General features: G+C 50.4%; 2 protein-coding genes across 3 annotated transcripts; one reads left to right on the top strand and one right to left on the bottom strand.

The window, feature by feature from the left end:
- The first annotated feature begins 2,995 nt into the window (after window positions 1–2,995).
- Window positions 2,996–5,024, top strand: CLPS (colipase). Of its 2 annotated transcripts, XM_065886207.1 has the most exons (3): window positions 2,996–3,079; window positions 4,327–4,449; window positions 4,893–5,024. In XM_065886207.1, the coding sequence occupies exons 1-3, from the start codon at window positions 2,996–2,998 to the stop codon at window positions 5,022–5,024; spliced, it is 339 nt and encodes a 112-aa protein (XP_065742279.1). The 2 variants fall into 2 exon arrangements, with proteins under 2 accessions (XP_065742279.1, XP_065742280.1); XM_065886208.1 differs by lacking the exon at window positions 4,327–4,449.
- Window positions 5,025–15,711: 10,687 nt separating this feature from the next.
- CLPSL2 (colipase like 2) lies at window positions 15,712–17,768 on the bottom strand. Its single transcript, XM_065886372.1, is given in 4 exon segments — window positions 15,712–15,807; window positions 16,959–17,008; window positions 17,011–17,069; window positions 17,686–17,768. Coding segments are annotated over 4 exon segments (288 nt in total).
- Between the last annotated feature and the right edge of the window lie 9,001 nt (window positions 17,769–26,769).

The following is a 26,769-nucleotide window of genomic DNA, read 5'->3' as shown; positions in this document are numbered from 1 at the left end:
TTTGGTAACAAAAACTCACTCTCTATTTGGAGAACTGCCCCTCCCCTTTCCATTCCCCTCAGGGCTCTGCCCAGTGCAGATCATGAGTAGGGGTCTGGAGGACCCAAACTAAGTCAACCTGAGTCTCTTGATTGGGAATTTGAATCTTGAGTGGATTCCCTGTCTGCTCCACAAGCTGACTCCAGGGCTGTCGCACATCTGACCTTGATCCAGAGCTGTGAGCCCCTTCCCAGAACTGCGATGCCTGTGTTTGTGGCTTATGTAAAGGGAATGTGTTATAGGGGAGTTTCAGGTCCCATAGGGGCAGGAATGCAGCAGCCATGGGAAGGGTTTGTGTGTGTGTGTGAGTGTGTGTGTGTGTGTGTGCAAGTATGTGTAACCAGGACCTGGAAATCCATCAGCAAGTCAGGGCACGGCTGACGCTGCTTCTTCCCAAATGGTGAATCCATTCTTCCTCCCCTCTGCAGTCCAGCTTTCTCCATGTCTTCATCAGCACGTCAGAAAACTGCCTTCCTGGGCTTCCCTAGTTCCATGTTTCAGATCAGCTTGAAGGCGAGCTGGTGGGCACAGGCCTACATCCCAGGAGAGGGCCTTGGGTCAGATGTCCATTCCTTGTCTAGTCTGTCCAGTGGTGGGGTGCAAAGACAGTCTCATTTACTAACATGGCTGCCAGAGGCCCGTCCTTGTGTGTCTGGGGTGGATCTTGGTGAACGAAGACTGGGTGACACCCAAGAGGAGTTTGCCACATCTCTGGGTCTACAGCCACTGTGGCCCAACCCTACTGACCAGGAGGCATGACAACACCCATCCCCCACCATCCCAGGTGGTAGGACTTGACCAGGGAGAATTTTGTCCCCTTTTATTTGTATGTTTGTTTGTTTTAGCCGTGCCATGTGGCTTGCCAGATCTTAGTACCCAGACCAGGGATGGAACCCATCCCCCCTGCTGTGGAAGCACGGAGCCTTAACAACTGGACCGCCAGGGAAGTCCCTGTTTGTTTTTTAATTGAGATGCAGTATCTACATTACATACAGTAAAATTGGTTCTTTTCTGAGGGTGAAAAACCCGAAGCAAAACACTCTTTACATTGGAGAAAGGGTGGTTAGACCGTATGAGGTTTTGGTCCAAAAAGTCCTTAATTACATCTTGCTTACATTTTGGAAGCACAAACATTGCCAAAGTTCTCTTTGCTATATTCTTCATTTGTAATGGAAAAATCTCCATTCTTTCTCCTCTGGGAAGGTGGCCATGAGCTGCTGGCAATACTAGGACTGATGCAGTTTCATAGCTTCAATTACAGATAGAAACAGCTCCTCGGTTCCAGTTTCTTCCCAGGCCCCCTAGTCTTGACTTGTGAGAAAGGAACAGAAGGGTGGGGAGAGAAGGAGGGGTCAGGATGAGCTCATGGGGAAAAGTGGTTTTAAACACTGAGTTCCCTAAAAATAAGAGAAGATAGGCTCCTTTAATCAATGGCATTTCCATGTCTCTGGAATTGGGTAGGTTTCTCTCATTTTGAGGGTCTCCTGGCTGGTTCCTCCAGCTGCTCCTCTCTACGCCACCCTCAATGCTATAAGGGGGAGTGACAGGGGGTGGCTACACAGGCTGAGCACCTACTATGTGCCAGGCACTTCTATGGGGTTTCACATACACTGTCTTATTCAATCCTCATTTTACTAAGAGCTATCAACCTCTTTGCCTCGATAAAAAAACAGGCTCACAGAGATTACAAATTTAAATAACTTGTCCAAGGTCATGTAGCTAGTTATGGTGAGTTTTGAAGCCAGGATAAAGGCAACCCAGTCTGGGGCCTCCCCAGCGGGGCCGTCTTCCACCTCTGGGTTGGGGAAGGGGTGCTTTGCTACAATGAACAGTCCTTCAGGGAAAGCTGCTCTGGTCCCACAGCTGAGCACACTCAGGCAGCTGTGCCCTTCCCAGCCTTCAGCCCAGGCCATCAGAGGCTCACGAGACCCTTATCCTCAGCCAGGACTAACGACTGCTCGTGCGCACACGTGGCCTGGGGTGGGGGGCGGGGTGAGTGGAGCATTAACTACAGTGGTGAGTCTTTAATGCTGGAATTGCACATGTTAAATGAAGTGGAAAGGAACGGGAGAGAGTCGCTGGAGAAGGACTTCCTAAGCGCCCCTAAATCACTCCTGCAGGCACCCCCAGTGGGAGGGTGGGAGGGTGGTACACCTGGAGTGAGAACACATACCCCTCGGCCAGGGGTCGCAGGGCTGGTCGCAGGCCCAGGGCCCCGGCCCCACCTGAAAATCCCCGAGGGGGCCTGGGAAGGTTGAGGGTGGGGAAACTGGGCCCCCTCCTCACGCGAGCCTGATACTGCCACATACCTGGTCAAAAGCAGGGCCCAGACTGGGGTGAGGCAAGAGAGGTGTCTAGGATGCAAAATTTAAGGACGTGCTCACACTCTAGGTGTCTCAGTTGCCTCACCCTAGTCCCAGCCCTGCCACAGAGCTCAGGGCGCCAGAGGTGAATACAGCAGTGATGGCAGCTAACGTGTACTGCTCACATGCCGAGCCCTGTCCCAGGCTATGTGTATTATGTATACAACATATGTTAATTCACTCAACTCTCACACCTCTTATCAGTTGACAGATAAGGGGACAGATTCAGAACAGATAACTTGCCCAGCTAATAACTCGTACAGGTAAAAGTGTCCCAGAGTTCCCACTCTTAACAATGCTGCCATATCAGCACCCCCCGCCCAACACACACACACACACACACACACACACACACACACACACACACACACACACACAAGTCACCAGGTGCCAGGTGGTACCCAGCTACCTTATCAGGACCCACCCCAGCAGATTGGCCACAGCTGGGTCTCTACCCACGGCAGGCCCTGCGGGACTGGGAAGATGGGTCACGTGTGGGTGAGGTCCCTTTTATAGCCCCACCACCCCCTCTGGCTCTGTCTTTTGCCACCTGACCTGCCGGCCACTACATACGCCAGCTGTGCCCATTCATCATGGAGAAGGTCCTCGTCCTCCTACCCCTTGCCCTCGCGGTAGCCTATGCAGTCCCCGACCCCCGGGGACTCATTATCAACCTGGTAAGAGGGTCTTCAGGGCAGAAGTCATCTGAACCCCGAGGTGGGAATTCTTTTTAAGCTTGGATCTTGACCTCTGGGTGGGTCAAGTTGTCCCCACGTGGGGCTACCCAAGGGCTGGGAGGTAAGGCGTCTCTTCCTTTACTGCCCATTCCTGTCCCACGCCCCTTCCCCAGTGGCCCCAGAGGAGGTTGATCAGCATGGAGTATGCTCAGAGCAGCGGTTCAACCTGGCTGAGGGCACTTTATAAAATTCCAGAGCGGAATTCCCTTGCAGTCCAGTGGTTAGGACTCAGCGCTTTCACTGCCACGGTTCCATCCCAGGTTAGGGAACTAAGATCCTGCAAGCCGTGGTGCGGCCAAAAATAAATAAATAAAATTAAGAGCCCTGGGCTCCTGCCCCAGAAACTCTGGCTCAGAAGGTTCAGTAGTTTAAAAAGCTTCCCCAGTGATTCTGGCTTCTGACCTAGCCTGACCAGACCAGCTCCAAATGCCTCAGGAATACTTCCGTATTTAGTCCTCATAAGAGCCACGTGAGATAGGTACTATTCTGATCAACCCTGTTTCCAGATGGAAAGCTGACACGGGGAAGATTCAGTCACCTGCCTGAGGTCACACAGCTGGAAAGTCTTGAGCAGGGGTTGGCGCCTGGGCTGGCAGGCTCCAGAGCCAGGATCTCACCACTGCCCACGCTGCCTCTCCACCAAGGGCACAATTGCAAAAGCCCTTTGGGTTAAGAACTCAGTTCACAGGTTCTTAACTCAGGGCCATGCATGGACTCGGAGGTTCCGGGATGCCCCTGAGATTTATTTATAAGAGTCTGTGGGGGGAGGGAGGGAGGAATTTTCCAGGGAGAGAGGGTCCTCAACCTTCACAGGCTCCTCGAGGGATTGGGGGACACAGAGGTTTGGAGACCCTGTTTGCGGGCCACAAGTAGCTATTCCAGATGGGAACTCTGAGGCATAGGGTGGGCCAGTGACTTGCCCAGGGTCACCCAGGGAGTTGGTAGCACGGCCAGTCCTAGAAGCCAGGTGTCCTGTCCCTGGCCCGGGGCTGCTTCTCTGGCACCACACTGCCCGCTTCTCACGTGGGTGGATGGGCGGTCGGGGTGGGAGGAGAGGCCGCCAGCCCCAGGGGCTGGATTCCTTCACACATGCCTCCCCCAACCGGGTAGTGTGTGGCGAGGTGGGGCTCTGGGTGGAGAAGGGATCAAATGGAGGTGGGTCTGGGCTGACGGGCTTCCCCTGGCAGAAAGAGGGCGAACTCTGCCTGAACAGTGTCCAGTGCCAGAGCAAGTGCTGCCACCGCGATACCGGCCTGAGCCTGGCCCGCTGCGCACCCAAGGCCAGAGAGAGCAGCGAGTGCTCCGCCTTTGTGAGTGCCGAGTGCCGGGGCGGGGTGGCGGCGGGGAGGACAGCTCCGAGGCGGAGGGCCCTCGAGGCTTGGGGGGCGGAAGGGGAATCAGGGAGGGGGCTCCGTCTGGACACGGAACGTTGAGGAGATGAGAGGGAGGTCAGCAGGCTTCAAAGCCCTTTCCCATCCCATCCCCTCTCTTGACCCTCACCACGGACCAGTGAGATGGGTGGGGCAGCCATCTGTTATCCCTGTTTCATGGATGGGTAGCTAGAGGCTTCCCAGAGAGAGCAAGTTAGTAAGAGCAAGCGAGCCACACAGCAGAGACCAGAACCCAAGTCCTCCAGGCCCACAGCGCCCCCTGGGGAGGCAGTCAGGAGAAGCACCATCTGAAAGAGGCAGGGCAGGCGATGCCCAAAGTGGCTCCCACAGCCTGTGACTCCGCTGGCTCCGTATCTCTGCAGACCCTCTATGGGGTTTACTACAAGTGTCCCTGTGAGCGCGGTCTGACCTGTGAGGTGGACAGGACCATCGTGGGCTCCATCACCAACACCAACTTTGGCGTCTGCCTCGATGCTAGCCGCTCCAGAAAGTGAGGACACTCACCCAGGCTGGCACGCCACAGGGCGCTCGTCCTCCACCACCTTTCCCTGGCTGGCCGCCCCTAGACCGGCACCTCCGTCTTCTAATTGGATTCTTGGCAATTAAAGCCCCTCTTGCAAACCTTCCCCAGGCTCCTGGATGTTCTTGCTGAATCAGCGTCTTCCTTGATGTTACATCAATCTTTCCACTCCATCAGGGCAGGTGTCCTCCGAGAAGGAGGAATGGGTCTGGGGCCAGGCAGGATGGGGCTGACAGACTGGAGACAAGGTTGTGCAACAGGCCCAGCCAGGCTGGGAATGTTTCCATTTCTTTGTCTTCTTCTTTTTTTTTCTTTTTAATTTATTTAATTTATTTTAGTTTCGGCTGCATTGGGTCTGTTGCTGCATGAGGGCTTTCTCTAGTTGCGGTGAGTGGGGGGCTACTCTCCGTTGCGGTGCGTGGGCTTCTCATTGCGGTGGCTTCTCTTGTTGCAGAGCACAGGCTCTAGGTGCGTGGGCTTCAGTAGTTGTGGCACGCAGGCTCAGTAGTTGTGGCTCGTGGGCTCCAGAGCACAGGCTCAGTAGTTGTGGTGCAAGGGCTCAGTTGCTCTGTGGCATGTGGGATCTTCCCGGACCAGGGCTCGAACCAGTGTCCTCTGCATTGGCAGGCGAATTCTTAACCACTGCACCACCAGGGAAGACCTATGTTTCCATTTCTGAGGAACAATCACACCTCCCTAGGAGGCCCTCATTGCCCCTCAAGTTCTCAAGCAGACAGGCACACACACACACACATCTCTGGTGGGGAGTTATAACGGCCCATCTTCTTTGCCCTGCATCAAAACTTACCAGTCCCCTCTCCTGGGCTCTCACCTCTTTTCTGGGCCAAAATTTCAGATGTGACAGCTAGCTGACACAATCTGTGTGTTAAGGGGTCAGACCGCAAACAATTGCTATAGGCTTACTCTGTGCTAGCAAATTCTCACAATGACCTCGGGAAGGAGAATTCATTGTCTCCACTTTATAGATAAAAGAAACTAAGGATCAGAGAGGTTAAGTAACTTGCCCAATGTCATGTAATTAAAAAAAGTTGCCACTAAACCCATCCAACTCCACCTCCTACGCTTTCTACAATTCCCTGTTCTTTCCTAATTATACATACTAAGACAGATGGGTGGCATTGTAAGGAATTTAGTTTTGACTTAATACAAAAATTTTATACCCCCTGGAGCCATCAAACCTGGGTTTCCTTAGGCAGTCCTGAGGTGCCGGTCACTGAGATGTACAAGCGGAGGGTCATTGACCCCTGGGTGGGGATGCTGGAGAGGAGATTCACATAAATGAGGGAGAGTGATAATGAAATTGAGATGCTCTCCCAGCCCCAGGATTCTGTAGTTCTGGGATAATGAATCCTTAGAGTAACCATTAGGTTTATGAGTTAAGACTGGATTCAGCTGTAAGTAACAACAACAACAAAAACCCAAGTAATTATGACTTAAACAAAGGGGGCATATGTTGGGTTGGCCAAAAATTCATTCGGGGTTTTCCATAACATCTTACAGAAAAAATACGAACGAACTTTTTGGCCAGCCCAATATTTCTCAGGCGTGAAGAAGCCTAGAGATGGAAGTGCCGGCATTTGTTTGGGTGCTGGCAGACCTGCAGGTCTCTTCACCTCCTCTCAGCAAATGCCTTCACAGCAGCTCCTAACGTCAGATCCTCTCACCATGTGCTAGGAAGCCTTGGGTAGAGGCTGGGTTGGGGAGGGGTGAGGGCAGAGTGCTTCTCCTGGGGTACCTTCTTATCTTGCCCTAACGCCTCCGGGCTGACGTCTCCACATCTCCATGGCTACAAATGGGTCACCTGACCACCTCTAGCTGCAAGGGAGGCTGGGAAAGCAAAGGGAATGGGATTGCCATGACTGGCTTAGACTAATTATGATCCCTCTCCAGGGCTGGGCACATTAGTGCCCAAACAATATTGGGGTTCAGCAAGGAAGGGGGGCAGTGGCTGCCAGCAAACATTGAAAGCTCTTTATTGCAATGACTGTGCATCACCCCTCCCTCCTTGTTCCTCCCCTGTTGGGGGAGGCTCTGGGGACCAGGGACAGGAACACACAGTTCTGGGTAGGCACAGGAGTAGGTGGAGAAGAAGTGGGGGGAGGCAAGGAAGAAAGATCATTAAAAGAAAGTTTCCTTAGCTGGCTTTTTTTTTTTTCAGTTTTCTTACAATGGCCATAGATGATTGTAAACGATTTCTCATTCTTCGGAAATATATGAGTCAGGCCCTGCTGGCCGGGACATTAGTTATAAAGGCCGAGGAATGTCTGGGAAAGGCGAGACTTTGACCTCGATCTCGGGGGTTGCTCTGCCCTCAGCCCCGAGGGCCAGCCCCCACTTTCACCACAGCCCAGCTCTGGGGCCCATCTGCTTGTGCACAACAGAGGAGCCTGGGCATAAAGACCTCCACACCCAGCTGCTCAGAGTCTCTGGTCACCTCCTCCAGGCTGACCCCTAGGGTTGCTAAATGTTCTCTTCACTCCATCCCTGGCATCACCTTTCCCTTGTTAACCCATCTGCCAGTCCTAAGTGGATGAACACTGAGAGGGAACCCCATCTCAGCTCCTTAAATCCTTTCATAGGTAAGTCAACTCCCCTCTCCTGCACACGCAGTTCAGAGGCTGCCTCAGCCCACCTCCCCCCAGGAGGCCACGGCAGAACTCCTGGGGCTTGGGAGGAGGGTGGTTAAGGCAGAGGTAGAAAGGGTGAGGGCCAGACCTAACTGTGCCCATTTACAGTGCTACTTTCAGGGTTTGCTAAGATGACCCCTGAAGAAAGGGAACCCATATTAGAGAAAGAAGCATCGCCATGCCCCATGCCCCCCCATCCAGGATTCCAAGCCCCTGGAGTGGGGACCCACCTTGGGTCTGTCCAAAGGCTTCCCCAGCAGAGAATTCCCGGGTCATTTCCGCCGCCCCCCCCCCAGCCCCCCGGCCTTCCCTGGCCTCTGGGTGTGCCCAGGCTCCACCTTCCGTGGGTTCCTCCCCCTCAGCTCCACCGGGCACCGACACCCACCTCCGTGTGACACGTGCCGCCCTCGGACCCCTTTAAGGAGCTGTGCGACTGGCAGTTCTCTGCCGCCCGGCGGCAGCATCCACTCGTGCACTTGCCCGGGAAAGCAAATCTCCCCAGTGTCCTGCGGGGAGACGGCTCCACCGCGGGCCCCCGCCTGCCTCCTCCCACACAGCGCCCTCACTTCTCCTCCACCCGCCGGGCTGGGCAGTCTCTGGACAGGGCCCCGGGGCATCTCTGCGGCTGGGGGGGTGGGGGGCGGACAGAAGGCACCCGCAGGACCTGACTTGTGCCTGGAGGGAACTAAACAGTTTTGGAAGGTTTGCCCTTAGTGTCCCCAGAATAGGTTACGTCTCCTCTGGGTGAGCCAGACCTTCCTGTCTGCCACTGCACAAGCTGCTCTCCTGCAAACTCTGACTTACCCTTTCAGCTGAGTTTGATTGTCACCTACACGCCCCCCAAACACACACACACTCACACACATCAACGGCCCCCAATGCTGGGGCTTATGACGTCACCCATCATCCCTCCATCAGACATTTTCAATAGTCTTTCAACAAGCAAATACTGAGCACCTACTGTGTCCAGGCCCTGGAGATACAGCTGGGAACAAAACCAACAAATGCCTGCCCTGCTCAGCACGCCAGGCCCCGTTAGCTCCACCTGCCTGCTTCCCTCTCCCGTCCCGGCTGCGGCCTTCCTGGACACCTAGCCAGAGCAGTCCCATCACCTGGGTTTACCATGTTCACAACACATCTGACTCTCTGAAATTATCTTCTTTATCTTGTTTTTAAATTTTTCTATCTCTCCCTCAACTCCAGGAGGGCAGGGATTTTTGCTCTCTTGTTCACTGCTGTATTTCTTAGATGCTAGGACTAAAGTCCTCACACACAGTGGGTGCTGAATGCAAAACTGCTGAACAAAGGAGAATATTATAATGTTCCTTTGATCTCTCTGACCTCATCTCCTATTATTTCCATTCTCTCTCACTGCTATTTTCTATTCCTTGAATATGCCAGGCAAGGTCCCTCCTCTAGACCTTTGTCCTGACTGTTACTCCACCTGGACTGCTCTTTCCACTGCCTGCCTGGCTCCCTTTAGGAAAGACCTCACACCCTTTAGGTCTTTGCTTAAATTCCCATCGTCAGTAAGGTCTTCCCTGAGCACCCTCTCCTCACGCCACAACTCCTGAAGCCCCTTCCTTATTTTCTTTGTCCTCAGGTGTTGATCACCTGGAATTACATTAATATTTTACTTATTTGCCTCCTACAATAGAATGTCAGCTCTCCCAGGGCAAGGATTTTTGTGTCTTGTTCACAGCCCCATCACTAGCACCTAGAAAAAAAAAAAAATCACTTACATGTAGTAGGTGCTCAATAAAACGTGTGGAGGAATGAATGTCTGTCTCTCTTACCAGACGTGAGCGAGCCTGGGATGGGAGTGCTGTGTTGTGTTCATCTCTGCAGTGACAGCACCCAGCAGCACCCCGGCACAGCTCCCATGACTCTGGTGCGCTTTCTTTGTCCCCCCAGACATCCTCCACCCAGCACTCCCTGCTGTCCCCCACTTCCAGTTTTCACCCACATGAGGCTCTGTGCCCACCCACCCTCCCCAAACAACCCTCCCCAAACAAAGTCTTAGGATGGTGGCAGATGGTGTGCCCTCTACGTTCCTTACCAAACTTTTGACTTCTCCCTGGAAAAATGAGCCCCCAGTGAGGAGCAAGAAAAAAGAGAGGAGGAAGAAGATGACCAGGAGCGCTGCCGCCACGTCAGGGACCAGAGGTTGTGGCCGTGCCTCTAAGGTCCAGCTACATACCCTGCATCTGCAATGTGAGTGCCATGTGACTGAGGCCTGGAGGGTGGGTAATGACGTGTGATTGCCCAGTCCTGATGTTGACAGGGAGATGCCCGCAGTGCCAGTTCCCAGACCAAAAGGACAGAGGAGCAAGCAATGGGGATAAAGCTGATGTTTCCCAAGAACCACTGCTGCTTCCTGGACCGTTTGCTGTGCTCATCTTGCTGCCAGCAGAGTATCTAGTCTGTGTGATTGGACTCTGGCACCGGCGAGATCTGGGTTCAATCCCAGCTCTGCTGCCTACTGGCTGTGTGATCTTGGGCAGCCTTCTTAACCTCTTTGAGCCTCGGTTTCCCCTTCTGCAAGATGCGGCATAATAAGAGTACATCACAGGGATGACGCAATGCTTAAATTAAATAGTAGATATTTTGCTCTGCGTGGAGTAGGCACCCAATAAATAGAAGCTGTTATTAGCTTTACAGTTAGAAGTCCTCAGTTAGAAGGATCTCAAAAGACTCTCTCATCCAATCCAATTGTGTATTATTAGTAACAAACAGCATTGTGAATATTTGTTTTGCAGATGAGGTGACGAAGGCCCAGAGAAGCTGCCAAACCTCCCCAAAGTCACAAAGCTATCAAGTAACAGAAGATTAGACTCTGGGTTTCATCTTTCCACTCCCTTTCTCCAGAGGCTTTCAATTAGAATTTCAGTAACTCCCTCTCTTGAGAAAATGCAGTGCGCCAAAACGCATTTCTGTAGGCCTTCTTGGCGAGCACAAGAGTTACAAGCCCAGGACGCACAAAACACAAATGGTGAGTGGGTTGTGGCAGCGGATAATCAGAACAAAGTGCCTAAGTCTCGGGAGTGGGAGCGGGTGATAATGCTGCGGGCAGAGCAGCAAGAGACATTTTTACACATATTAGTCACAGTAGGTACGGAAATGCTGTGGGAACAAACTGTCCAGGAATCACAGAGGCTTAACACAACACAAGTGGATTTCTTGCTGTGAGTCAGGACGCTCTCCGGGGCCACTGTCCTCCCTGTGGTGACTTAGCAATCCAGGCACCTCCCAGCAATAGATCCTCACCTTGTCACCCAGCCATCGCAGGGAAAGAGAATTGGAGAACTCACAGGTTTTCTGGGTGCCTCACAGAGGGCGAAATCACCCCCTTACCCAAAATTGGTTTGGATGTTGGAATGGATGATGCCACACATACCCAGACAATATGGAAATGTTTATTACTAGAATAATGGAACTTTCTGGGGACAGCAGCACAGGTGCAAGGAGGTGTGAGTGGCAAGGATGAAGGGGCGGGTGGCTTTGACTTTTACTGCGGCTGGGAGATGGGGCCAGGGTGAGGGTTCCCTGGGCAGGCTGTGATTTGTGTGGTTTGCACCTCCCACCAGCACCAAGGGAGGAAGCAAGTGCTTTTAGCAGCTGGCCTAGATGTGGGGCAAAAAGGGAGTGAGAGCTTGAAAGCTGTCATTGGCCAATCATCAAAAATGGAGTCTTCCTTGGGAATTCCCTGGCGGTTCAACGGTTAGGGCTCTGAGCTTCCACTGCAGGGGGCTCGGGTTCCATCCCTGGTTGGGGAACTAAGATCCTGCAAGCTGCCTGGCATCGCAAAAAAAAAAAAGAAAAAAAAAATGGGAGTCTTCCTACCTAAGCGTAGGCAAGTCTTTGCATCGGTCTTAGCTGTATATTTCTAAATGTGATTCCTCAGGCAAAGGGAAACAAAAGCAAAAATAAACAAATGGGAGAAGATATTGCAAATGATATATCCAATAAGGTGTTAATGCCCAAGATATATAAAGAACTCATATAAACTAATAAGGACCTACTGTACAGCACAGGGAACTCTACTCAATACTCTGTAATAGCCTGCATGGGAAAAGAATCTAAAATAGAGTGGATATATGTATATGTATAACTGATTCACTTTGCTGTACACCTGAAACTAACACAACATTTTAAATCAACTATACTCCAGTAAAAATTAAAAAAAAAAAACTCATACAAATCAACAACGACAAAACAAACTACCCGATTCGAGCTATCTACCAGTACATCGATAGCTCTAGGTCCTGGGAGCCAAGTTCCCCTGGCTTGTTAAAAATAATAATAAAAGGTTTTGTGGCAGTGAATTGCTCCCACGGTACATTCTCCTTTTGTCCTTTAATAATAGAACCCCCCAAGCTTTAGCTGGGCACACAGATGCCCACATGAAAACTACACTTCCCAGTCTCCCTTGCAGCTATCTGCAGCCATGTGACTAAGTTTTGCCCAATCAGATGTAAGTGAAAACAATTCCTGTGGCCTCTTGGTCATGCCCTTTTAGGAAGACTGAGCTACTTGCCGTCCCTCTACCCCCTTTCTTCTGACTGGAATGTGGACACAGCAGTTATGGTGATACGTCATCTTTGACATCCTGGGTCAGAGCTTCTTGACTAGTGTGTCTGGAAATGTGGATGCCTTCTGCCCTCAGGAGAGCCTCTTTAAGGCCCCAAGGCCCTTCTACTCTTACCCCAAGGTACTATACACATATGATGTTTCTGTGTGTGCCGCGTTGTAAAAAATTAAGGGGAAGAAAAAAAGAAAAGGAAACAATGCAGCAGATGGCTGAGCAAGAGGGTGGAAGGAGGTGGAGGCGTGGACAATCTCACCCAGCATGAGCCTCCAGCCAGCCTCCCCCAACTACCAGATGAGAGAGGAAGCATCTACCTTGCTCAAGCCATCATTAGGATAGGTTTTTGCTTCTGCAACTGTAAAGTTGTATCCTAAAGAACATAGATGGTTTGGACTTGGAAATGATCTTACTGTCTACTCACAGGGAAATAGTTAAGTAAATATGGGTCCACATATATAATAAAATTAGGCAGTCATTACTGTTTGAAAAAGTACTTTGGTGACATGAGGGAAATGATTGATATATAATGAGACAGGAGAAAAAGCAATTTCTGATTTCTGCGTGAGGCAAAGGATCTCTGAGTTACACTGTGGTTATGTCAAATGAGGAGTGGTGGGTGGGTCCAGGGCAAGGTAACCCCCAGGACAGGCTGGACTGGGGGTAGAGTCTCGGTGTTCCAGTCTGACCCAGGAGAGTGGGTCCAGACATCAGAGCTGAGGCCACGCATCTTCATCAGGATCTGGCCAGGAAAGGCGATGATGTTCTGAGTCCTGACTGTGTTGGTGACCTCTTGGCTGGGGAGACACCAGGTAAAACCTGCACCCACCCCCATCGGAATAGTCCCAGAGAGGCTGACTCCACCTTTGCACCCTCCCACATAAGCCAGGCTAAGTCAATCGGCTAATTCCACAGCAATGATTGGTTCAGGGTTGAGCATGCCGACTAAGCAAATCCAATCAGAATCGATCTTAGCACGTTTGCTGAGAATTTTGAGACAGATGTTTCCTTTCTCTGGGAGGCATGATTGGCATATGTGAGGTGGATTTGTGGTTAAGAGCCTGCCCTGTGGAGCAAGACAGCCTGGATTCAAATCCCAGCCTCACCCCTACTCTGAACCTTTGAGAAGGGTACTTTGAGCCTCAATACCATATTTGTAAAATAGGGATATTTATAGTACCTACTATAACTGTTGTGAGAATAAGAGGAGTTGATACAGATAAAAAAGCACTTTGCTCAGTGTCTGGAACATAATAAGTGCTCAATAAATCTTAGCTGTTATTATGTGACATCTGGAACTTTTGCAGCTACTGGGAAGGAATCCAGCCTGAGGGCCATGGAGCTACTGGATTCAGCCAGACCTGAGGACAGGCTGCTACTGTACTTCTAGTTCTGACCCCCAGTGAATTCCCTCAGCATCCAGACCAGTTTGGGTTGGTTTTTTGGATAACTGCAGCAGAAAATACCCCATGGTGATAATCCATGGTGAGACCTTGGGCAAGTCATGTAGCTCTCTGAGCCTCAGTTTCTTTATTTTTTTTAAAAGTATTTCAGGGCTTCCCTGGTGGCGCAGTGGTTGAGAGTCCGCCTGCTGATGCAGGGGGACACAGGTTCGTGCCCCAGTCCTGGAGGATCCCACAGGCCGCGGAGCGGCTGGGCCCGTGAGCCATGACCGCTGAGCCTGCGCGTCCGGAGCCTGTGCTCTGCAATGGGAGAGGCCACAACAGTGAGAGGCCCGTGCAAAAAAAAAAAAAAAAAAAAAATGTATTTCATTTTAGTATAGTTGATTTACAATGTTAATTTCTACCATACAGCAAAGTGATGCAGTTATACATATATATACATTCCTTTTTCATATTCTTTTCCATTATGTTTTATCACAGGATATTGATTATAGTTCCTTGTGCTATACAGTAGGACCTGTTGTTTATCCATTCTATATATAACAGTTTGCATCTGTTTATCCCAAAATCCCAATCCATCCCCTACCCACTGTCCCCCCTTGGCAACCACAAGTCTGTTCTCTATGTCTATGAATCTGTTTCTGTTTCATAGATAAGTTCATTTGTGTTGTATTTTATATTTCACATATAAGTGATATCATATGGTATTTGTCTTTCTCTTTCTGACTTACTTTGCTTATTATGATAATCTCTAGGTCTATCCATGTTGCTGCAAATGGCATTACTTCATTCTTTTTATGGCTGAGTAGTATTCCATTGTATATATGTACTACATCTTCTTTATCCATTCATCTGTCCATGGACATTTAGGTTTTTCCATGTCTTGGCTATTGTAAATAGTGCTGCAGTGAACAGCACGTATCTTTTCAAATTATAGTTTTCTCTAGATAAATGCCCAGGAGTGGGATCGCAGGATCATATGGCAACTCTACTTTTAGTTTTTTGAGGAATCTCCATACTGTTTTCCATAGTGGCTGCACCAATTTACATCCCCACCAACAGTGTAGGAGGGTTCCCTTTTCTCCACACCCTCTGCAGCATTTGTTATTTGTGGACTTTTTAATGATGGCCATTCTGACCCGTGTGAGGTGGTACCTCATTATAGTTTTGATTTGCATTTCTCTAATAATTAGTGATGCTGAGCATCTTTTCATATGCCTATTGGCCATCCGTATGTCTTCTTTGGAGAAATGCCTATCTAGGTCTTCGGCCCATTTTTCGATTGGGTTGTTTGCTTTTTTGTTATTGAGTTGTGTGAGCTAGTTTCTTTATCCATAAAATGGAACTGATGATATTAGAGAACGTGGAGAGATCACTGCACCAGGTCACTTTCCCACCACAGGCATGGACATTTTTGCATTTATGCTTCACACGCATTCTCATAAACACTCTCTCAATGATCTCCACCCTCATGTTCCCCTGGAAAAGCATTCAGATCCCCCTCTCAGTCCCCCCTACCACATACCCATCCATGAGCACCTCAACATACTCTCTCGAGGCACATTCCTCAACCGTGCCCCTCCCACATAGCCCTCCTTCCCAAGGCTTGGCCCTTCCTGGATGCAGCCTCTTCTCACCCCTACTCCCCAGTTCCCTCCCCCAGATCTGCCCTGAGGCCACCAGGCCTCCAGACAGGGCCAAACCCCATGGGAAGCTCTATCATGCCTCCTGTCTCCCCTTTCAGCTACCCCCAGACTGGAGCAATCCCTATCAAGTTCCCTCTCCCAGATCTGCCCTGAGGCCACCAGGCCTCCAGACAGGGCCAAACCCCATGGGAAGCTCTATCAAGCCTCCTGTCTCCCCTTTCAGCTACCCCCAGACTGGAGCAATCCCTATCCAGTTCCCTCTCCCAGGAAGTGCAGACAGAAGCCAGAGCCTGGAAGTGACTTTAATGTGTTTTGAGCAAGATGGCCCCCCCGCCAGGGGGAGAGGGAGGGAGGGGTGGCAGTGACCAGCCTGCATCCTCTAAATCAAATGGCACCGGTGGGTACAGACTGGGTCCTTGTGTATGCAACTTAAGCCTACTTGGCAGGGGCATATGATGTTGATGGCGCCCTTGGTCTGCGGAAAACAGGTAAGAGAGTTGAGAGTTACCAAGGTGCAGGAGAGAAGGGGGTTTAAACTCCTTGGGGAGCAGAAGCAAGATCATAAGTGATGGAGTGAGACAGACGTGAGCTGTCAGCTCTACAGCTGATAACTTTGTGACCTTAGGCTTCTTTGTCTTAGTTTCTGCATCCGTCAAATGGGGATTATAATAGTAACCCCATTTGTTATTTTGAGAAAATAGACAAAATAAAGTAGATCAAGTGCCCATGATGAAAAGATCCTCCGGCCACTTCAGCTGTAGACTTAGGCCACAGGAGCGGCCTGACTGGCTCCCTGGGCAATGGCAGCTCCCCAGACAGGGAGATGGAAGCTGAGCCCATCCTCCGTAGAAGGATTTGGGCCCAGGGCCGGAGAAAAGGCAAGCAAGAACAAGACGTACAATGCATTCTGCTCCCTGCATTTCCACCAGCTAATAACAACCATGCTTCCACTGAGCACTGTCACTGCCATGACCATATACTCTTCCCAACAACGTGGTGGGGTGGGTACTTTAACCCCATTTTTCAGATGAGGAAACTAAGGCTCAGAGAGCAGGAGTGATCTGTCTGAGGTCACAAAGACAGGGGCTGGAAAAGCCAGGGTTTAAACTCAGGTCCAATCCCAAAACTGTGAGCCTGCCACGGCAGCTCAGCTCAAGAAATTAGGTCATAGCGGCAGGGAGGTAGGGATGGGTTGAGAGGTCTTTTCCCACCCGCTTTGCTGCAGTGATGTTAGGGTAGAGATATTCATTCATGCAACAAACATTTGTTGAGCACTACTGTGTGCAGGCACTAAACTGGGTGGGTAGGGGTTCAAAAGTGAATATGTCTTAATCCTTCCCTTGCAGAGCTCTGCCCAGTGGCGGAGGCAGACAAAGGCAGGGAAGTCAGGGAGATACATGCTCTGCTGAGGGTCTGGGTCCCCAAGAGTGTCAGAGCTCCAAGGAGGGAAGTCTTCTCAGAGGAAGTGGCTGGAGTTGTTATTGCAGGACGATTAGGAGTTTGCCAGGTGGAGAAGGGGGAAAGGCTGCTCCAAGGAAAGGGCAAAAAAAGCAGGTGCAGCCACATGGGTTTTTTAACCCATCCCCACCCTACATACCAGAAGGGGCTGCCCCACCCGAGTCTCACTTGGGGCAAGTACATCATGGTTATTCTGGCCCTAGGGACACAGAAGGCACACCATGGTCCAAGTTGATGAGACAGCAGTCGCTGTAGCACTCCGAGTGGTGGGAACACCTAGCCCCGTTCGTTTGTGGGGACCCGCCCTAAGTCACCAGTCTCTGGCAGCGTTTGTGTATAGGGGTCAGGGGGGGTCCCTGACATTGCCAAAGCCCCAGGAGTCCAGTAAGAGAAGCCCTGAGATGGTCACCCCACCTTCCCCCCCCCCCCCCCGGCACCCCTCCAGCAGTACTCAGAGGAGCAGGGGGAGAGGAAGGGTGGCAGTTTAGTGCTTTTCCCTCTGCTTCTCCTCTCCTGGGGGCCTCCCTCAGCTCTGTGGGTCCCAAAGGGTGACCTTTGTTGGGGGGAGAAAATACTCCCAGATCACACTTTAGTGGGGTGTGGGCGGGCAGGACCGAGTGTCCAGGAGCGGGTGTTGGGAGGAGGGAGGGGATGGTGCTGGTTATAAGGCCACTTTCTTTCCCCTCCAGAACCACCAGGGAGGTGAAGCAGGGCTTTGAAGTTCTTTGGGAACCTATCAAGCTTCCAGCCTGAGAAGAAATCGCCAATATGGGGTGGTTCCCCCCATCCCCCTCTTCTCTCTCAAAACCCAACTGGCACCTTCTGGCTAGACGATGATACCTCGACCACCGCCCTCTGCTAGAGTGGAAGGTTCCAAAAGCTCTCTTGGCTCACCTTTGTAGACCCCTTTTTAAATTGCGGGAACGCGTCCCAGCAGGGGAGCAGTATCGCCGCGAGTATCGCGAGGGCCGCGGCCATGCGCTTGGGAACCAGAAGTCCCGTCGTCGGGCTCCGAGAGGCTGCGGGGTTAAACCTTCCCGCTGCCACGTGACCCGGCGCCCCCAGCGCCCGCCCTGGGCTGGGGGCGGAGGTTGAGGGAGTTAATGGTCACAGGCCACTCCAGAGCGGAGGCCCAAACCAGCAGAAGCCCTTTCTAGCGCCCAGGAGGCTCCCAGGCCCCGGCAAAAGGATGGAATTAGGAAAGGCGCTCCTATGAGACCCTGACTCAGGCGTGGCCCGGCCAGATGATCGATTTTAGGGGCCCTAGGGCCATCCGTATATATTACTTGCAAATTAAAACTTAAAACTGTAAACTAAAGCTTTATTTTCAAAAATTATGCAAAATTTATATGCTGAAATGAAACAGCTTGCTTCTTGATGTTCTGCCTCTCTCTGCCCTTCGCTGCACCAAATTGCCCACCACCCCACCCATCCTGACCTTTTGGACAAGCCAGCCCCGCCCTCTGGTGTTTTTCATACCCTCACAGGCCCAGACACGTCCTCTGTAAGAATCAGGAGGCAATGGGAATTCCCTGGCGGTCCAGTGATTAGAACTCGGGGCCGCTGGGTTCAATCTCCGGTGGGAGAACTGAGATCCCACAAGCCTTGGGCTGCGGCCAAAGAAAGAGAAAAAAAAAACAGGGCTTCCCTGGTGGCGCAGTCGTTGGGAGTCCGTCTGCCGGTGTGGGGGACACGGGTTCGTGCCCCGGTCCGGGAGGATCCCACGTGCCGCGGAGCGGCTGGGCCCGTGAGCCATGGCCGCTGAGGCTGCGCGTCCAGAGCTTGTGCTCCGCAATGGAGGAGGCCACAACAGTGATAGGCCTGCGTACCGCAAAAAAAAAAAACAGCCAGGAGGTAAGACAAGATGACCTCTAAGACCTAGACGTCTTCCAGGTTTAAGGAGTCAATTAACTGTCAAAGAATTTGTAAATTGTATATAATTCACCCACCTTAGTATGGGGGCGAGATGGAGGGGGCGAGGAGAGGAAGACTGGGAAGGAAGAGGGTTCAGGGAGGGCTGCAGGTAGCCCTCAGTGGAACTGGGGGAGGCAGGCCTTCCGCACCATTTCCCTCTGGATGAAACTCGCACCTCACCCCACCCTTGGATGCTTCTGCTTTTAAAATTTTGCTAGTGAGATCACTCTGTATGACAGTCTCTAGGTCCATCCACGTCTCTGCAAATGACACAATTTCGTTCCTTCTTATGGCTAATATTCCATTGTATATGTGTACCACATCTTCTTTATCCATTCCTCTGTTGATGGACATTTAGGTTGCTTCCATGTCCTGGCCATGGTAAATAGTGCTGCTATGAACATTGGGGTGCATGTGTCTTTTTGAATTATGGTTTTCTCCAGGTATATGACCCAGGAGTGCTGGGTCATATGGTTGTTCTGTTTTTAGTTTTTTAAGGAACCTCCATACTGTTTTCCACAGTGGCTGTATCAATTTACATTTCCACCAACAGTGTAAGAGGGTTCCTTTTTCTCCACACCCTCTCCAGCATTTATTGTTGAGAGACTGTCATGCAGAGTGAAGTAAGTCAGAAAGAGAAAAACAAATATCGTATATTAATGCATATGTTTGAAATCTAGAAAAATAGTACAGATGAACCTATTTGCCAAGCAGAGACACAGATGTAGAGAACAAACATATGGACCCCAAGGGGGGAAACGGGGCGGGGGGGATGAATTGGGAGATTGGGATTGACGTATATACACTACTATATATAAAATAGGTAACTAATGAGAACCTACTGTATAGCACAGGGAACTCTACTCAATGCTCTGTGGTAACCTAAATGGGAAGGAAATCCAAAAAGGAGGGGATATATGTATACGTATAACTGATTCACTTTGCTGTAGAGCAGAAACTAACACAACATTGTAAAGCAACTATACTCCAATTAAAAAAAAAAAATTTGCACGTAAGAAAATATCTGAGGGGCCCTGACTTGAAGGGGGTGCTATAGACTGAATTGTTTCCCCCCTTCCCCAAATTCAAATGTTGATGCCAGATCCCTCAGTGAGATGAGACTTGGAGATGGGGCCTTTGGGAGGTAATTAGGTTTAGATGAAGTCCTGAGGGTCCCCTCATGATGGGATTAGCACCGTCATAAGAAGGGACACCAGAGAGTTTGCTGTCTCTTCCTCTCTGCTGTGTAAGGACACAGAGAGAAGGCAGCTGTCTGCAAGCCAGGAAAAGGGTTCTCACCAGAACCAGACCATGCTGGCACCCTTATCTTGGATTTCCAGCCTCCAGAGGTGTGAGAGGTAAATTTGTGTCGTTTAGGCCACCCAGCCTATGGTGTTTTCTTATGGCAGCATGAGCTGATATAGGGGGCTTAGGTCTTTTCTCTAAGATAACAGCTCCCACTGAGCTCAGAGGGTTTTGTGTCCATGAGCTCTGTTAGCCCTCCCTGTATTAGGGTAATTAACAAAGGCTGTCACAGCAGAGAACTCTTGAAATTTCAGTGGCTTGGTACCATAGTGCTTTATTTACCAGTCATGTAAATTTTGATGCGGGACAGGAGACCTTTCTCCCATCTCATAGCCTCACCGTCTGGAAGAGTGGCCTCCAAGGTCCTTATAGAAGTTGGGAGAGAGAGATGAAGGAAGCACATGGATCCCTAAATGCCTCAGCCAGGCCTGACACATGCCTCTTCCACTCAGAGACCATTGGCCACAACTAATCATGTGACCTCAACCTTCTGCAAGGGAAGCTGGGAAATTCAAGTCCGGGAATATTTAGTGCATACTATCGTTTCTGCTGCCCATTTTACAGCTGAGGAACCTGAAGGCTCAAGGTAAAATAACTTGCCCAAATAACACAAGTAAGTCACAGAGCCAGATATAAACCCAGGGCATTCTAGCTCCTGAGCCCAAGCTCTTCCACTGCCCCTCCCCGCCACCGCTGTGGGTGGCCAGAAGGCTTTGTCCCCTAAAGGGATTTCTATCGTCATTAGTTTCCCATCCGCAAAGCTCACTGTGAACTGGAGAGGAACCCCAGGGGATAATAATTCTTTGTTTAGAGTAACATACTTCCCTGAGGTATTTGTGAGGGGTAGATAATTGGTAAATAATGTCTAAGACTGCTCAGAAAAGGGGCAAGTGTGGGGCAAGAGGCCAATGGCTGTGTGTCAAGATTGGCAGGTTGAGATTCTTGATTTGAGGACCAGGGGTCCCAGGGAGGTTTGTTGAAGGCCCTGAGTGGGTGGTGGGCCCATGAAATTCTAAATTCTATGCAAAATACCCTTTTTTTTTTTTTTTTTAAGGACAGAGGGCTACATTAGCCTCAGAGACTAGTTCAAATCCTTCATTTTTTTTCCTTTTTAAAAAGAATTTTGTTGAAGTCTAGTTGATAGAGCCTTCATTTTAAGGTCAGGAAACTGAGGCCCAGAGAAGGAAGGGACTTCCCCAGGTGGCTGAACAGAGCCAGGTCTGGACCCCGGGCTCCTGACTCCAAGTGCTCTTCTTCCTGTACCAGTGGCCTGTTTCCCAAATCCAGGTGGCGCTGGTCACAAGCACAAATCCAGGACACCTGTGCTGTGTGAGGGGGTGGGAGCCAGATCACTAGGGTCCCCAGGGCCTGTGGGTGGGTGATCACTGACCCACCTGACCTGTGAGCGCGGCCCTGGCTCTGCCCTTTGGCCGGGACCCAAACCTGGCCAGCCCAGTCTCGTCTGAGGAGAAAGGGGCAGGAAGTGCCTGGCTGGGCGGACATCCTCCAGTGCCTTCTTTCCAGCATCTATCTGCTGGTTTCCATGACAATATTCTCACTGGTCTACAGCAAAATGAAAAAAATAAGGGCTTTTTTTGTTAAAGAGTTTATCATTTAGGGGACTTCCCTGGTGACACAGTGGTTAAGAAGCCGCCTGCTAATGCAGGGGACACGGGTTCGAGCCCTGGTCCGGGAAGATCCCACATGCTGCAGAGCAACTAAGCCCGTGCGCCACAACTACTGAGCCTTAGCTGTAGAGCCCGTGAGCCACAACTACTGAAGCCTGCGCACCTAGAGCCCGTGCTCCGCAACAAGAGAAGCCACCACAATGAAAAGCCCGCACACTGCAACGAAGAGTAGCCCCTGCTCGCGGCAACTAGAGAAAGCCCATGTGCAGCAACGAAGACCCAAAGCAGCCTAAATAAATAAATAAAGATAAACGTATTTAAAGAACCAGTTTTTCTTTTTGGCTGCATCGTGGAGCATGCAGAACTTCCGCGAACAGGGATCAAACCCATACCCCCTGCAGTGGAAGCACGGAGTCTTAACCACCGGACCACCAGGGAAGTCCTGAAGAACAATTCTCTACTCTGAAATTACATCCTTCCTACTTTTTTGGCCTTCAAATGTGTTTTTATGAAACAATGGAAAATAAGACAGTAGTAGTTTTGTTCGGTTTTCCATGTTGTTTCTTTGCCGATATATTAGATATATACACACAAATTCTGTCAGTTCCTCAAATTTTTTGGAATTTTTAATCAGTCTGGAAAATCCAAAATAGAATTCTGGAGAAAACTGCCCTTGTGAAAATCACCCATCACTCAAACTCATTCCTGAAGGAACTCTCAAGGTAGTCTGGGGAGAATGATGAACAGTTGCCCGAAAGAGTCTGAGATGTGGAGAGAGGGCGGCAAAAGCTTCCTCGAGAAGAGGACAGGCAGTGAGAAGTGCTTGCAGGTACAGAGGTGGGGCACCGAGGCCTACATAGGATGACCAGGACAGGCCTGGATGCCCACAGGAGGGGTTGGTGCTCTTTTGTGAAGCCTTGAAGGGGGACTAGTATTTAGGCAGGCCGAGAGTAAAGGCCTTCCAAGCAGGGCTCCAGAGGGACAAAGGTTTGGAGGTGAGAATGAGTAGAGGACAGCCTCTCTGCCTGTGGAGGATGCAGATGAAGTTGGAGTGGTCAGTACTCCAGGGACCTTGGGGGACCATGGGAGTAACCCCAGTTGAAGTGGCTCCTCAGTGGAAAGTTGGGCTGGTGGTGGCCATGCTGGAGTCAGGGTGGGTCCCAGACTTAGCCTGGGTTCCGGGGGTTTGGTGGGGTAGGGGGATTCCCTGCTCTGTGAGGATGGGAAGGGTCTCCAGAGCAAGGAAGAGGCCCACCATGTCTTTTTTTTTTTTTAACATTTTTAAATGCTTTACAATGGTGTGTTAGTTTCTGCTTTAGAACAAAGTGAATCAGCTATATGTATACATATATCCCCATATCTCCTCCCTCTTGTGTCTCCCTCCCACCCTCCCTATCCCACCCCTCCAGGTGGTCACAAAGCACGGAGCTGATCTCCCTGTGCTATGCAGCTGCTTCCCACTAGCTGTCTATTTTACATTTGGTAGTGTATATATGTCCATGCCACTCTCTCACTTTGTCCAGGACAGGTTGGTCCTGGGGAGGGGCTGTCAGCTCAGCCGGGGAGGAAGACAGGCCTGGAGGAAAAGGACACAGCTGACCGCAGCCTCCCCCAGACGTAGTCAGCCCTTAGACCCGGGGCTTCTACCTGGAGGACAGAAGTGGGTAGTCACACCTGGTGGCCAGTGTGCTACTCCATTGCCCTCCACCCACGGGAGTGGATTGAGCATCTCCAGACAGGTTAGCCTATGATGGGGCTTCCTCATAGGGGCCATAAAGTGCTCCCCACGACCTCTGCATTCAGGTGAAATGAAGAAGGTCCCCAGAGGTCTCCATGCAGCTTCGGGTAACAGAGGGATGGCCTGACCTGGTGCCCTGCCCACACTGCCTACGCGTAGGGTGCCTGTGTAGACGGGAGTTTTGTCCTTCTCGGCTCAGGGAGTCTCTGAGCCACATCAGTACTCAGTCACTTGGGCAATGAGGGCCCCTGACCACTTCGAGGAGCTATGAAGTAATCACAACTCCTTTAGCTGCAACTGAAAGAAACCCAAGACTAACTAACTTGTTTTAAAAATAAAAACCAAAGGAACAGCGTTGGGCCAATAGCTGTGTGAGGCTGGCCTCAGGGGTCCAGGGACACACTTGCTGGTGTTAGGTGTCTCCTACTCAGCTTCAACCTTTGTGGGGACTTCAGTCTCTCTGTCTCTGGGAGGGAGGCTGCCCCTCTGGACAGTGGGAGGGGGTGGGCAAATCTGTATAAAGCCCCAAGCCCCTCCCTTCAGCACCCATTATACAAAACCCTAGAAGAATTGACTGGCCTAAGTTGGGCCAATCGGTCTGGCCAGTGGGGGCCAGGGACTGTTACTGGCAGAACCTCATGAAGCCTGGGCAGGGCAGGTTTCCAAAGGCAGGGAGATGGGGGTTGGGATGGGAATGGATGCCGGTGGGCAGAAACACAGGTTTCTGCAACACAGGGGGATTGCTCCTCCCCCAAAGGCAGGAACGTGTCAAGGTTATGTTCCTCTAGACAGGGACAATGCCGAAGGAAAGGTCCTCAGAAACATGTGCCCACTACCTCCCGGCCCCCCTCCCCAAAAGCCTTAAGCTACATTCCATAGACCAAGGGGTTTCAATCACTTGTTTTTTTTTTACTACAAAGATTTTTTTTATACTGGTATTCAGACAACCAGTAGATACTGTTGGCATCCATTCCAATTGACTTATGTCTGTCACGCTGGTTGTTGAATATTTGGATTATTATCGCTGCAAATGTGTATGTGTGTATGAAGCTAAAGTTTCACAAAACAATACTTGCATTTACTATATGTGATCTGCTCTGCGATTTTCTATTCTATTTCATCTTTTTTAAAATGTCGGTTAGAATCCCAAATTGATTTCACTGTCCACTTATGTCCATTGATTGCTCTGGGCACTCTATTGAGTCCAACTAGTTTGCCCAACCGACTGTAGACATCTTGGCAGTCTCCATTTGCCCATTCATTCATTTATTCAACAAACATTTAGCACCACCTACTCTACGTCAGGCATTTTTATAAAACTTATTTATTTATTTTGGGCTGCATGCAGACCCCTCCAGCCATGGCGAGTGGGGACCACTCCCCAACGCGGTGCACAGGCCCCTCACCACAGTGGTCTCTCCCGCCGCAGATCATGGGCTCCAGACATGTGGGCTTCAGCAGTTGTGGCACGTGAGCTCAGCAGTTGTAGCTCATGGGCTCTAGAGCTCAGGCTCAGCAGTTGTGGTGCAGGGGCTCAGCTGCTCCGTGGCATGTGGGATCTTCCCGGACCAGGGCTCAAACCCATGTCCCCTGCATTGGCAGGTGGACTCTCAACCACTGTACCACCAGGGAAGTCCCTATGTCAGGCATTTGTATCATCAGGGTTCAGTTGCAGATAACAGATACCACTGTACCTATTTTAAGCAGAAAGAGATGTAACATAGTAATTGAGGGCTTACAAAGTCTTTGAAAGGGCTTGAGGGGTAGAATAGAGACTGAATCTCCAGGAATAAAATTTTTCAAAAAACCCACTGTAGAACTGAGCTGCCAAGGAAGCTACCAACCCTGCCACCATTAGGAGGATGAGAGTCAGGAGGCCATCACTACAGCTGTTGGCCCCAGGAAACACACACCTTAGCTGTGATCTCAGAATCAGGAAGCTGCCATCAAAAAGTATGGCCTTTGTTTGCTCTATCTGCTGTGGCCAGAAAAAGAAAAAGAATGTCTTCCACATTTCCAGCCCTAAGGTCCAGGAAGGCACACCAGGAGGAGGTGGAGCAAAGGCCAATCTATAGGAGACACCTCAGGGACAAAACGTCTGGAAGTGGCACGGGTTCCTTGAATGGGTTGGAGGTAGGTTCCTCTCTCGTACCTGAAAACTTTTCAATGTTTACAGCTATAGATCACTTTGAATGTCAACCTATGCTTTTTATTTCTATGCTTCTCTTTCATATATATTTAACATGTTGGTTTTTTAAAAATCACATTTCCAATGGTCAGGCTTTTGTCCTCCCCTGGGAATTTGGTGGGGAAGTCCCATCCTCTGCAACCTTCCCCTTCCAACTGCACTGCACTTACACACCCACCCTGGTCCACTCTCTGGAAGGTGAGTTTCCATTCAACTATTCCCTTGTCACTTCCTTCTAGCAACAATCCAGAGAGAATGCTCCCTCGGCTCTGTGCCATCGTCAGTCTTTGCTGGACAAATGCCCAGGGTCCAGGAGCTGCTGATACAGAGCTCTGTTCTCTTTCAGTCATTGGTAACTTGAACTTGTTCATCCCCGTCTAACTTTTAATTAATTTATTTATTTTATTTTATTAAAAAAATTTTTTTTGGCCATGCTGCGAGGCATGTGGGATCTTAGTTCCCCGAGCAGAGATCGAACCCGTGCCCCCTGCAGTGGAAGCACAGAGTCCTAACCATTGGACTGCCAGGGAAGTCCCTCACCCCCTTCTAGATTTTCATGGCGGTCATAGTTCCCCTCTCTAGAAACAGTTGCTTCACAGACAGAAGATGATAACTGCCATTTGTGGAAACCAAGGCAAAAGATGGTCCTGGGAAAGACGGGCAGATAGATGAGCTCACCTCCCCTTTCTGTCCTTTGATGGACCCAACTCACTCCCTTCTCTGGTACCCAGCTCTGTTCTCACCTGCCAACTCCTATTTAAGAGGATAAAAAAGAGCACTCAAAGCTTGATAAATATTTGTCTAACAAGTAAATTATGAAACAAGTAAATCACTAATAGTAGAATTTCATTGACCAAGACAGGGCTGTAGATTATACAAACAGGTTTGGCTGCAGTAAAAGAAATCACAGAACAAATGGATTAATATAAGATAGAAGTTTGTTTCTCTTTCACATAGCATTCCAAGGATATGCAGTCCAGGGCTGATATGGGATCCCCACAGTCTCAGCGGTCCAGGCTGCTGGAGTTTCATTGCTCTGGCATCTATAGGTATTGCCTTCATCAGCCTGGTCAAAGATTGTCTTATAACCTGTTCATATTTCAGGTTGTGGAATGAAGCATGGGGATGAGGGAGGGGAGGGCCTGACTGCTTGCTTTAATATTCTCCACTCCGTCGGTTAGTCATAGTCCCATGACTAATCCTAGC

This window comes from Phocoena phocoena, chromosome 10 (assembly GCF_963924675.1).
Source record: "Phocoena phocoena chromosome 10, mPhoPho1.1, whole genome shotgun sequence".
In the NCBI taxonomy this organism is placed as follows: Eukaryota; Metazoa; Chordata; class Mammalia; order Artiodactyla; family Phocoenidae; genus Phocoena; species Phocoena phocoena.
Note: the sequence above shows the minus strand (reverse complement) of the source record. Positions and strands in the feature narration are given on the sequence as shown.

What these genes read in the sequence shown, in the direction of transcription:
- CLPS (XM_065886207.1), top strand. Translation starts at nt 2,996, where the DNA reads ATGGAGAAGGTCCTCGTCCTCCTACCCCTTGCCCTCGCGGTAGCCTAT. An exon ending in GGGGACTCATTATCAACCTG is followed by an intron (nt 3,080 to 4,326) that starts GTAAGAGGGTCT and finishes TTCCCCTGGCAG; the next exon opens with AAAGAGGGCGAACTCTGCCT. An exon ending in GCAGCGAGTGCTCCGCCTTT is followed by an intron (nt 4,450 to 4,892) that starts GTGAGTGCCGAG and finishes GTATCTCTGCAG; the next exon opens with ACCCTCTATGGGGTTTACTA.